This window comes from Cyrtonyx montezumae, unplaced genomic scaffold (genome assembly GCF_038088225.1).
Source record: "Cyrtonyx montezumae isolate F1298 unplaced genomic scaffold, pur_monq_1.0 scaffold_17, whole genome shotgun sequence".
In the NCBI taxonomy this organism is placed as follows: domain Eukaryota; kingdom Metazoa; phylum Chordata; class Aves; order Galliformes; family Odontophoridae; genus Cyrtonyx; species Cyrtonyx montezumae.
Window position 1 is genome coordinate 33,868,876 of NW_027071903.1, and position 12,175 is coordinate 33,881,050.

The 12,175-nt window shown below is 49.5% G+C and overlaps 1 protein-coding gene across 1 annotated transcript in view; it reads right to left on the minus strand.

Annotated features, from left to right (window-relative positions):
- Nucleotides 1-7,433: 7,433 nt before the first annotated feature.
- Nucleotides 7,434-12,175, minus strand: part of IGDCC4 (immunoglobulin superfamily DCC subclass member 4) — a 70,159-nt gene continuing 65,417 nt past the window's right edge. Inside the window, exons 19-20 of the mRNA XM_065734356.1 lie at nucleotides 9,978-10,142; nucleotides 7,434-8,252 (exon numbers count right to left, since the gene is read on the minus strand). Of these exons, the coding sequence (XP_065590428.1) occupies nucleotides 7,722-8,252; nucleotides 9,978-10,142 (696 nt within the window). The 3' untranslated portion in view covers nucleotides 7,434-7,721. The remainder of the gene's footprint in view (nucleotides 8,253-9,977; nucleotides 10,143-12,175) is intronic.

The following is a 12,175-nucleotide window of genomic DNA, read 5'->3' on the forward strand; positions in this document are numbered from 1 at the left end:
GGCATCCCGGGCGGGGACGGCTCGGCTCCCTGCGTCCCACCGGGAGGGACAGAGAGAAGAAAGCGAGAGCCACCCTCCCGCGGAGGGAGGGAGAAAAGAAAAAAAAAAAAAAAAAAAAAGGAAAAAAAGAAAGGAAGAAGAAGAAAAAAAAAAAAACCAGCTAAAATAAAATGAAATAAAACACCGGGGGTGAAGAAGGCGAAAAGCGGATTTCAGCGCAGCTCCGCTCCCAGCGAGCACGCCGCCGCGCCGGGCGGGGGGCGGCGCTGACGGAGCGGGGCGGGCGGGGGCGGGAAGCGCCTTGCGCCATCTTGTGCGTCCGCCCTCAGCGCCGGAGCCGGGCGGCTGTGAGGAGGGCGGTACCCTCCCCCCCGGTGCTCATTCCCTGTGGTGGTGAGGGCAGGGCTCAACCCCTCAGCTGTGCCCCACACCTGGGAGCTGCCTCTCACCGCCTTGAGGGACGGGAACCGCAAAGCTGGCATTAAATTGGGCTGCGATGGAAAGTGCTGATGAGATGGGAGTTGGTTCGGGCTGTTGCTGTCATATGTTTCGTTTCCAGGTTGTCTTGGAGGCCCGAACTGCCGATTGAGTTGGTTGGTGGTGCCTGGAGGAGAGGGGGCATCCACAGAGAGCAGGGCAGTGTGGCTGCAGGATGGCAGCTGGGAAGATATCCTAAATCTGGGGAGGCACAGAGGACAGGAACGATGAAGAGCTGGTTTTGTCCCACCTCAGTGCTCCTTATTTTAAGCTCCACCACGAGGTGGCTGAGCTGGGTGACTAGCATGGCCGTGCTGCCTTTGAAGACGCTCTTACGTTTGCTGAACAACCCAGCAAAGAAGGACTCAGCAAGGGATGAGGTGCCTGAATCCTGCCACAGCCTCAGGAGAATGGCCCAGCTTATGTTCCTCCTGTCACGAGGTGAAACACGGCCCTGCCCAGCTCTCACCTTGCTGTCCTCCCAATGGTGCTGCCCGATCTCTGTCCCTCTCTGCAAACACCACTTGTCACCATCATCATCAGCGAAGTCATCTCTTCAGTGACAGCTCAAAGTCTTTTGTGTGTTTATCTGTGTTGGGGAGGACAGTGGAAAAACAGAACGGAATTAGATCTTAACTCTGTTCTCTTGGCACAACAAAAGTAGAGCTTGATGGACCGGGTTACTAATCCTGCCTTGCCCAGAAACTGGATGGAAACACTTTGTAAAGACAGGCAATGGATGGAGACAGTTCCCTGGATGGTGCATGCAGTGCAGTGGAGCCAGCTGGCGAGGAAAGAAGATGTCACCGCATCTGCTCCACATTAAAGATGTGCTCGTTCGGAGTAGAACTGAGCTGTAAGAGGTTGCTTTCAGTGGGGAAGAATTTGCTCTGGGCTGAACTGGCTCTGTTTGCCTCTCAGGAACGTCTGAATTCCTGCACCGTTGCTGACCTTTTGCACAAGCTCTGCTCCTGCCTCCTGCCCCCCAGCCATCTTCCTGGCTGCCCCCATCCAAGCATTTCTCTACCACTCACAGCCACGATGGGCTCATAGCTGCTCCAGGGATGCTACTAGTGTGGTGAGCAAGCTCCAGAGTCTGACCAGCCCCAAGGGTGTCTTTCCAGAGTCAGTAACTCCAAGGGGAAAAAAACAAAACAGCACCGTGTGTTTCATAGTGCTTCTTTCCCCCAGAAGCCAGATTTTGGGCACTTCTGCTCCTGTGCACAGGTGATGGCAAGGGTGGCTGTGGCAGGACACAGGACTAGGGGTAAGCAGCATGACTCAGTTCAGCCCACATCTTGCAACTAACGCTGGTGACATCACTGGTGTCGCATTCAGAAATCCCAAGTGTGCCAAACAATGAGCCTCATAATAAAGGCAATGAGATTGTCCAAGAAAAATGCAAGTTTGCAGCCTTTCTTTGAGTTACTTGAGGACGATTTGGAGCGCTCGTGTTTTTCTGCACTCTTCTGTAAGAAGGCTTTAAAAAGTTGCTTAGCGTTTGATGCAGGAATTTATCACATTGTGAGAAGGAATCTGAAAAACAGCCCCTTGTGCAGAGGGGTCTGAGCACCATCTGTCTGTTATCCACCCCCAAAAAGTTACTTAAGCTCACCCCTTGCTCACTGTATTTCCATCAGTGCCAATGGTGCCCCTAATTTACACCAATTAATTGCAGACTGAGGTCCCCGAGACACCATTAGTAATTTCAGGGGACGAAGCAGATTAACTCATCTGAATTAACTCCATTTATTATTCTATGTGTAACCGTGGTTTCCCTGTCTGCTAACAGTGGGAGCTTTTCACTGCCATAAAAACGTGTTCAGTTTTAGGATCTGTTTTGTGGTCCATGTCATAGGAGAGCCAAAATCAGGGCACCCACCTGGAAGTGCTGAGCTCTCCCCCCCCTGGGAAGTGCTCCTGGAAGCTGCTTTTCAGCATGAAAACTGCTATCCGTGCTCAGGGCTGTGGCTGGGACCAGCCCGGGCTGTGTGACAGAGATGGTGTCAGTGTTGTGTCCTTGGTCAGACCTCTCTCTCTTGGGCACGGCTGTAAAATGCAGCACGGAGGGCACGCTGCTGTTTGGAAAGCCTGGGAGAGGCTTTATAACTGCTGGGTTACACATTGCTCACAGTGCAGTACCCAGCACGGGGCGCGTACAGCTGTGGAGCATCATCCCCAGCCACCTCCCTGCACTGCAGCCCTTCTCCTCTCCTTGTGCCACTTGCCACACGGCTGCTCACTGAATTACCTGCCATGAGCCTCGAGCTCAGAGCAGTGACACTGCCAGCTGTGTCACAACATCGGATACAGGGGCCAGAAACACTAACAGGACATGCAGACAGACGCCTCGCTCTTACCTTCACTCCTCTGTAATCCCAGCTGCCCTGTAACTGCTCTGCCTGTGAAGCCCTCTGCTGTTAACTCAGTTGCTGTCTCGTTTCCAGTTGTCCCACTCGGCAGCACCACACTGAGAAGTGGGACAAACAGTCAACCCCCCACAAAGCTCCTTCCTCGCTCACTACCTGTCATTAAGAGAAAGACTCATCAGAGTTACAGTTTGACAGAGTTCCCTTCAACCACCATCAGAGAATGCTATTTTAAGTGCAGATTTATTACCTCTATAATGCAGATAAAATGAGATTTTATGGCCCTGTAGTCCTGGAAGCATAAAGCAATAATGGAAGCTATCTACTCAAGTAGGGAATGTGTCCTAGGAAGAAAAGGAGATGCATGGGAGGTTAACAGTGTTCCTCGGGCACTGCCAGACATCTTCTCACTGATCTAGCAGGACACAAGCCACTACACGTTTAGTTTAGTGCACCATCTACGAGAAGTCTCACCATCTGTTTGCTGGATGCTTCTGCTTATCTTCCAGATGAAATTCCTCAACAATGTCATGTATGAAACTGGATTTTTTTTAAATAGGAATCAGCTCAATAGCTGAGAAATGAGCAAGCATCAAGAACGACCTACTGACCCCAAACCGTGCCTGAAATCCCAGAAGAGCGATGTCTAAGGAAGAAAGCACTCACCACCACAACACTCCCAGCCTCCATGGTTACAAGCTCAGGCACTGAGCTGAGCATGAAGCCCCAGTCCTGCTCCCACCAGCACTGCAGCTGCACTACAAGCTCCAGTTAGCAGAGCAGGCACTGGCTCTCAGACATCTGCCTCCACTCTCTCTGTCAGCGATCTCCATCAGCTCACAGGGATGAACAAGTCCTGCATCAGTCGGGTATGGGCTGCAGAGAGGTGGTGCAACCCATGCCATCCTCTCACTGTAATGCAGTTGCTGCGTGGGGCTGTCAGCTGCAAGGTCTTGCTCAGGTCCATCCAGAAGCGAAGGTACTCAGGTAAGCACGAGGCCGGACCGGAGATGTTAGCAAACACTCATGGCACAGCTGCAGGGACACGTCACGAGCCTTGTGACAGCATCAGCCTTCCACAGCAAGGCTTTCTCTCAGTGAGCTGTAACAGACGGACTCATGAGACAAATTCCACTGTCTTTCTGTTGTGTGGTGGGTTTTTTTCTCTTAAGATTTTATTAATAATCCATTAGTTAAGGAATATAAGGACAATGTTTTCTTACACTTTAGCACTAAAGAGTATTTGTGGAGTAAGAACAGTCTCTAAAGAAAGAAAGTTATATAAGTACAGCATGGAACCAAATACAGACACAATCTTCAAACAAGATCAAGTTCTGGTTACACATCCTTAATGCACTGTGTAGAAAGTTAAATGAAATTTAGTTGTAAAATATTAGCATGGGAACATGATAACAGAACGAGATGGCAGATTTCTGCTGGACTAAACACCTCCTTTCTAACAAGGGTATTGATTAGAAAAGACACAGTGATCCCTTCAGAACATCTATTTCTAATGAGATCAAAAGCATACACAGCGATCCACTAGATGGTTGTTCTCCTACACGGCGTATTCTGTGGGCTCATCTTGGGATTATTAGCTAGTAACATAACTCTCAAAACCTAGCTTGTACGTTAGCTCCTTTTAACTATTTAAACCAGAACCTTACTGCCTGTTAAGTAAGAAATCAAATCCAGGAGTTGAGATATTCAGCTCAGTCGTGTGTTTCACCTAACCAGGAGTTAAAAGGACTAAAGGAATAAGAATGGTGACTCACAGCAGCGTGGGCAATATACAGTTGTGTAGCAGGATGGCGACATTAATACTACAAAGTTATGCCAGTGAGACAAAGCTGACATTCTGACAAAGTAAAACAACACACGCTGGCAAAAAGCTGAACAGCAATAATCTTTAGTGTTACTGAGAGGAAGAAATCGGGGAAGGGAGCCTGATGACCAGGAACATGTATTAGGTACGATGGGTAATTAAAGGTATCAACAGTTTGAGTGTCTGTGGGAAATTCGCAAGCTACTTATTTCATGATAAAAAAATATATGCACTGGTTGTTTCAAGCTTTACACAAAACGTGTATTATCTGTCTTCTTCCTTTCACTTCTAACCCAGTCCCACATGTGCTCAGGATAGGTGGGGCCTAGGTACGGCTGCACCAAACGAGGGCACAGAGATCAGCTCTGCTGCTGCCAGCCACCACTGACCTCCTGGTTCCGAGGGAACTGCTCTGATTTCTGCAGCTGAGGTCTGGAGCTTCAGCCCACGGCCACTGCAGTGCCTGGACACCAGTGCTGCTGGTTTTGTGCTTCAGAAGAAGCCTCAGCGTGAGGAGATAAAGTGTTTCTGTGGTGTTTAAGGAGAGCAGTCTGCTGTCAGAGCATGCAGCTAACTCCGTGGTTTCACCAGGATGATCCAGGCGAGCAGTGCCACACTGCATTTGCTTGCGCTGGCTTTGGTGCCAGGCAGGGATGGATACCAGGCTGATCAGCACTGCTCAGCCCACAGTTATGTGATTCCTAAAGTAGGTACAGACCAAGCAGAGGGTGGATGGACCTAGGAGCATCCCGATGGCACTTCCTCAGCCATGGGACTAAGTCCACACAAGTCCTCTGTATGGAAAGCTCAGGGCTGATATGTGACCTGCCCCAGGTACAGCACGATCACAGGAAGCCAGCAGAGCTCCAGCACCCACTGTGCCTGCTGCTGGCCCAACTCCACCTGGCACTGCCCTTCAGCTGCAAGACCTTGGTGAAGTAATCCTCTGGCATGCTTTCATCCTTGCAGGTGGCAACTTGGCTCTGGAAGTCAAAGAAGTCAGAGGTTCCTCTAGAGAGCTTTTTTGGAGCACGGCCTTCACCCCCTTTTGCACACCAGACTGAGCAGTATGGCTTGTCCAGAGCAAGGGCTCCTCCGTGAAATGAACTACCAGCACAGGTCCAGCTACAGAAATCTGCCCCACTCTCCACAGCTGGTGCCCAATAGTCCCCAGCTGGAGGGTTTACACTGCTGCAATCGCATCCGCCCTCCCAGAACTGTGAATTGCCCTCACTGCCTGCACTGCCTTCGCTGCCTTATCGGTAACCCCACTACGTCATTAGTGGCAAAGTCTAGTGGCAGTGAGCTCCTGGAGGTTAATAATGCACTCCCACTGCCCAGTTAGCATTTCTTGGCTTTCTAGCTTCTTGCACTGACTCCTGCCTAGCCTGCTCACCAACACTGATTTCCATTCTCTGCCTTTCAGCCATGGTGCTTCAGAGCCTGGAACAGCATTTCTGAGACTCCTCAAGGTGCCAAACACCAACGGGAGCAGCTGAGCAACCACAACAAGGAGAAAGACAGGCATGCACTAGAACAGGGTGTTGTGCTGGGGGGAGAAACTGCACGATGGGGAAAGGTGGGAGCTTCCACAAGCTTCCCAAAGTGCACGTGGATGCTTAGGGGCTCTGTATCACAAGGAAGAAGGCCCAGCTCAGCTCCAACACAGGGCACACTGATGGGCTTTCTCAGAAGTGACAAAAAATTATCTCCTGTTCATCCAAAGCCTTCAGCAAGCCCACTGCTTACAGGAGGCTGAGAGCTGCTCTCTGGAACTTGAACATCTGAGTGGTCTCCATTTGGACACAAAAGATGTCCCCAAGTTCACAAGTTAATTCTGCAACTGTTGTTTTTTCCCCTCTTTGCCAGTACTAATTTCTTAAAGAAAAACTGATCAACATCCTGGCAGCTGAAGCAGCCTCCTTCGGCCAGCTCCTGTAAAACAGTCCTACAGAGAAACACAACCCTCTCCAGCTGTGGGGAACATGCCCTACAGCAACCCTTAGAAACAAAGCAAGATAGACATCAGCTCTGCAGTGCTATTAAAAAAATAGCCAACCACCAGTGCAAACATATTCTTTAGAAAAAGGCAGTATAAGAATAAGTTAAAACCTATAACGGACTACAACAAAAGAGAGAGACCTACTGCTTTCTTTCTCCAACAGACATGAGGTAGTTGTGTTGTTAGGGAGGAAAAAAAAAACAAAGGAAAGAGAGAAGTAGTAAAAATGCTACTCTAGACCACACACTACTCCACTTCATCAAATTAAATAATATAAAGATGCTCCAAGGAAATAAAAATACATGTCGTACATTAAAAGGACAGATGCGTACCTAAAATATTAGGTACAAGAACCTTCCTAAAACAAAGTCCAGGTTGGTGAAATGACCCAGGCACCAAAGAAGGTTCTATATAGTACAGGTTGTTAGAGGCACTCGTAGAGTGTGTAATAAAAGGCCACTACATCAGCCTGCTAGCAATGGTTACTGCGGCAGCGTACAGAGACAGCCTTATAATCCTTTCAACCACGGGAGGGCAGAAAAGGCTGGTGGTTACAGCTCTGCTTGTTGTGATGGGTCCACCCCCTTGTGGGACTCTGACCATGTCCATCCCAGCACCACAAGGCAGTGGGTCGTGACAAAGCCCTCCTTGGACAAGAGACAGTCGAGAATGGCTCAGCACACCCTGCCTGTGGGCAGCATTCACAACCTGCCAGTCCTACAGGGCCTCCAGCGAGGTGATGGCACCAGCCTAACAGAAGGCTCTGCTCTAGCTGTGGTTTCGTGTCAGTCTTTGGCAGACAGCTCAGTCCTGCTCCCGTGAACACCAGGTTACTCGTTAGCTTCAGCGGAAAGATGGGCCCTTATCAGTCTACCTACTGATTTCTTGAAGGCAATATGTACAGCTGACAGGTCCTAATCCCACTCCAGTGAGATGCTGCGCCTTCTTAGCTTGATCCAGTGACCTGAGGGCATGCAGTACCTCAAAGGAACAGGACCTTAGGGGTGCTTCTAGCTCTCCCATGATCAAAATAAGATTAGTTTATTCTTTAATGATTGTGGACATGTGCTATGTTCTCAGATGCTGAGGATGAACTGGTTAAACCAGAGTCAGCACACAGGGGAGCCTCCTCTGGGGCCACAGACAGTGCCTGGCACTTGGCTGGCTGCACATCCCCACTGCCTTCCGGGATGGAGTCCGAATCTCCACTCTCCACCGAATCCAGACTTTCCCCATTCCTGTGGAAGCCATTGGTGAGCCCAGGGATGCAAGCAGCCTGTGTATGGTTAGTCGTTCTGGGGGTACACAACAGCTCATCCTGGGTCTGAACCTCCACGTTGCCCGAGCAGCCCATCAATGCTTGGCTAGCGTCCTGCTGGGTGTGGGGAGAGCTGGGCAGGGCCAGGTCACCAAAGGAAACCTCTTCAGGCTCCTGCTCCTCTGTTTCTGTCTCCTGACCGTCCAGGGTGTGCAGCTGGGAGTCACAGTCTCTGTCAGAGGCTGAAAAATCAGAATGAACGATGACCTCTGCTTCCACTTGGTGGAGGCTCGCTGGCGGCTGACTCTTCTTTGCTTCATTCTGTTATCGAAAACGGGGAAATAAAGAATAAAAAGCCACGTAAATTAATTGATGCTGTGACCTAACCAAGCACTGAAATGCATGGGTTTTTTTTTTAATTCCACACTGTGCAGTGGGATGTACACATGCTGCTATTAAGCATTATCTTGACATGCTTCTCAGAGCTGAAGCCTTCAGAAGCAACTCAAATCATCTCAGGATCATTATTCCTATTTCACACTGGGGAAAGCACATCCCAGGGGAGTGATCTGCACAAGGTTTCTTGGCAGGCCGAAGCGACCATTTCTCCAGTCAGACAACCATCTTCAAAGCTCACCAGCCCGTTCCCATATCGATGGCCGGATTTCAAGAGCAGCACTGGAGGAAACTGGCTGCTGAGACAGCTCATGGGAAAGACCCACAGGCAGACACCAGGGCTCCCTCCACTTTTCTGGTTTAATCTTGGTACGTGCCACCAAATGTCTGCTCACTACAACCCTTGGCACAACTTGCAAGGGTTGGTGTAAATTCAAACACTAAGTCAGAAAGAAAACAGCTATGTCCCACAGTGTTTAAGCAGAATTCAGGCTACGGGTCTCCATGAGCCAGGCTAACAGGTCACTCATTCTGCTGCGTTCCAATTCCTTAATTTAACAGGCAAACTAGTTTGGAAGTTCCCAAAGAGCTCTTTAGGCAAATCGGTGCTCAGGCTGCGCTGTGTGGCTTAGTAGTAAGAAGACAATTCCAAGTATGAGAGTGAGATATCTCGTGTGTAATTTGTGCCTTCTGTTGAAGCCAATTTTTTGCATTATTTACATATTTTAACAGTTTGCCCCTTTTGTTGACAAACTCTGATGGGTGAGCTGTGCTGTAAATGGTGCCCTGTAATTGGGTTGTAAAACATCGTCTTAACTCTATCCACAGTGTTAATTACATCCTGTGTATAATTGATTTTCACACTGCTATCTAGGAAGAAAACATAGGTGGGTTACTTAGAACTATCTGTTGGAGGTGAGCTTCTGAAAGCAGTAATTAGGTACACCTCCTGGTACTGAGAGAACCCAGGTAGGTACCAGCTTGCTTTGCTGAGATGGCATGGATGTCATGTAGCACAGATGTTCTGATTCTTGCATACACTCAAACACGAGCAGGAATATTTATTCCAATGAAACAATACCAGAAGTAGCATTTTCTCCCAAACAATACGCACGTAAAGATGGCAAGTGCAGTGGAAATTGCTCCACCCTATCTGGACTTTCAGGACTTTAAATCAACCCTCAACCTCTGACTCCTACCATAGGCAAAAAGGCAATTCCTTCTCCAAGCAAGCACACTACAGATGCTAGTGACTGCTGGTGCATGGACCCAGGGCTACTGCAGCCTTCCTGAGCAGACCGACCCCTTCGGACACTGCCAGGAGGACAAAGCCCTTTTCAGCCTTTGTCTTTCACCCAGCCTTTCAGCACAGGCCCTCGGGGCTGGCTGAAGTCAAGGCAGGAGATGAAGGGAAAGCTGAGGCTCCTGGAAATGCGTGGAAAAAAATACAAACAGGTTTTACTCAAATCCCATCAGTGGCACAAGCATACACTCCTACACCCAGGAAAAATAAAGCCCACGAGCAGCTAGCTAAGCCAGCTCTGAAGAAAATATTTTTTCCAACGCTGCGAAAAGGAGAAAGAGAGATGGGGGAATGTAGATGGAAAAAAGGCATCAGAATGCACAAGGCAATAAACCAAAGACACCCACCATCACAGCATCATAAACCAGAGCTTGTAACAAAAGCTTCTGTCCTGTGCTGGAAGGGAGCTTCAGTGATCCGTTCACAGCAGGGAGAGGCTCCTTTGTGATCGTGTCCCCGTATCTGGCTATGCTGTTTGTCCAGGCCTGGGTAGCAGATTTATTCCATGAAGACTGCAGAAAAAGAAGCAGCAGAGAAAAGAGATCCAATTATCACAGATACAGATTCTTATCCTCTTAAACCTGAAATGAGAAGCAGCTTGAGAAAGGAAAGGGCAAGTTGGGAAAATCACCGTGGTGTTAGAAGCCTGAGTTAAATGCAGGGAACACTCCTAACGGCGTCAAAATAGAAATGCTCACTGCGATGGGCCAGAGCAGGCACCACGTTACAGCAGGGTTACAAGGTCTGATGCAGAGCAAGGGGATAAATGCTGCCAGATGGGCTCACACAGACTCAGAAGGGGCTTCCACTGGTTCCCACACTACATCACAGCACAACTGCATGGTCCACTGACACCAGCACCCTGCGAAGCTGCAAACAACCCGGAGCTGCACGAGCCCGCTCAAAAGCACTGCAAAACTGAGCAGGGATGAGGAAGGCCAGAGCTGAGTGCTTCAGTGTTTGCTTTGGCAGAGCAGCACTCTGCAGCAGGGACGAGGACCATCACCAGCCAGCACTGGCACGTGTGCTCCAGTATGAGCTGGGGACAACTGCTCGCTCTGCAGCGCGGATGCATTTCCTGCTCTGAGGAAACACTCTGCTATTGCCCATCCATAAAGAGGCACAAAATTTGAGGCCTTATTTTATTGATTTATTGCAACAGACCACCAAGCAATTCTTAGTTCAGCTTGAATCCCCTGGGCAACCAGTGTTACCTTGTTTGTAGATCTAATTAAACTATATGGGCTGAATGCAATTTGTTCTGGGTTCTCTCAGCTTCCCCTTCCAATAAACTGTTGAATGCACACCTCTGTGTATGGGAAATGTGTACCTTTAAGAGCTGAAGTTATTTAACAGCTCAGACTATTAGTTCACAGGCAGAAAAGTACTTTCTTTCCAGGGTCTGATTTTACTGGGCCGCCCTGCACGTACCCGAGCTGAGCCTCGCTGCTGGCACACACACACACACACACACACACACACACACACCACGAGGAAGATGCGAGCCAGCCACCTCTGGATGTTCCACACGTTATGTGTTGAAGTGAAAGAACAAGGTAAGCTGAAACCCAGAGAAACTGAAGAGGAAATCTGGACCTGACACAGCTGTGAGCACGCATGTCGGTGCGTGCACGCAGAGCGCCGGCGGTGTTGGCATGATGGCACATGGGTTCACATCTACCCAACACCTATTGCTTGCTGTCAGGCAGGGAAACACACAGCTTTCTGCTCTGCATACGTGGCCACCACTTACACAGGTCTGCTCAACCCCAGCAACAGAGAGCACAGAGTGACCCAGCTGAGACTGCAAGGAGATTTCTGACATCAGCCTGACCCTGCATGAGTCATTTGACCTCCTTGTGCCTCGGTTCCTCCATCTGGCTGGAAATTAGGTAGAAATACATTATCAGATGTTGTATGTGAGCCAGGCGTTCCTAAATCAGCTATTTAGCAAGAAGCAAACGCTACCTCGTGCTGTCAGCGCTGGCAGAAGGCACAGCTCAGCACTCACAGACAGCCGAGCACTGTAGCCTGACTCCAACAGCCAGTGGGAGGCACAGCTACATCCCAGTGCCAACCCCGGGTCACAGCAGCTCTCCACCACCTCGGGATCCAGCCCCAAGAAAACAACGAGCAAAAGGCCTCGGATCTGTGACAGCACCCTGCAGAACAGCAACTCCCCAGCCACAGCTGAGGATGTCAGGCTTCACTCATGTAGACGTGGATGCCGGAGGTGGCATCTTTGCCATTCCTCTCTCCACAATCCTCAATGACGCATTCAGAGCCAAGAAAAATGGACAATCATCGAAGCACACAAACAAGAAATCAACCAAATGGTGCATGGCTCACACTAAGGAGTAGCACAGAACACGAGCACCCAAGGAACGCGTCCCATTTGCTTTTCCTGCCATCTGAAAGCCTTTGCTTTCTGCAGCTACATCACTGACTGATGGCTTCTGTGCCTTTTCCAAGCAACATACGTTACTGAGCAAATACTGCCTGGAGATTTCAGCGTTCAACCTACACAAATATGCACACACACACA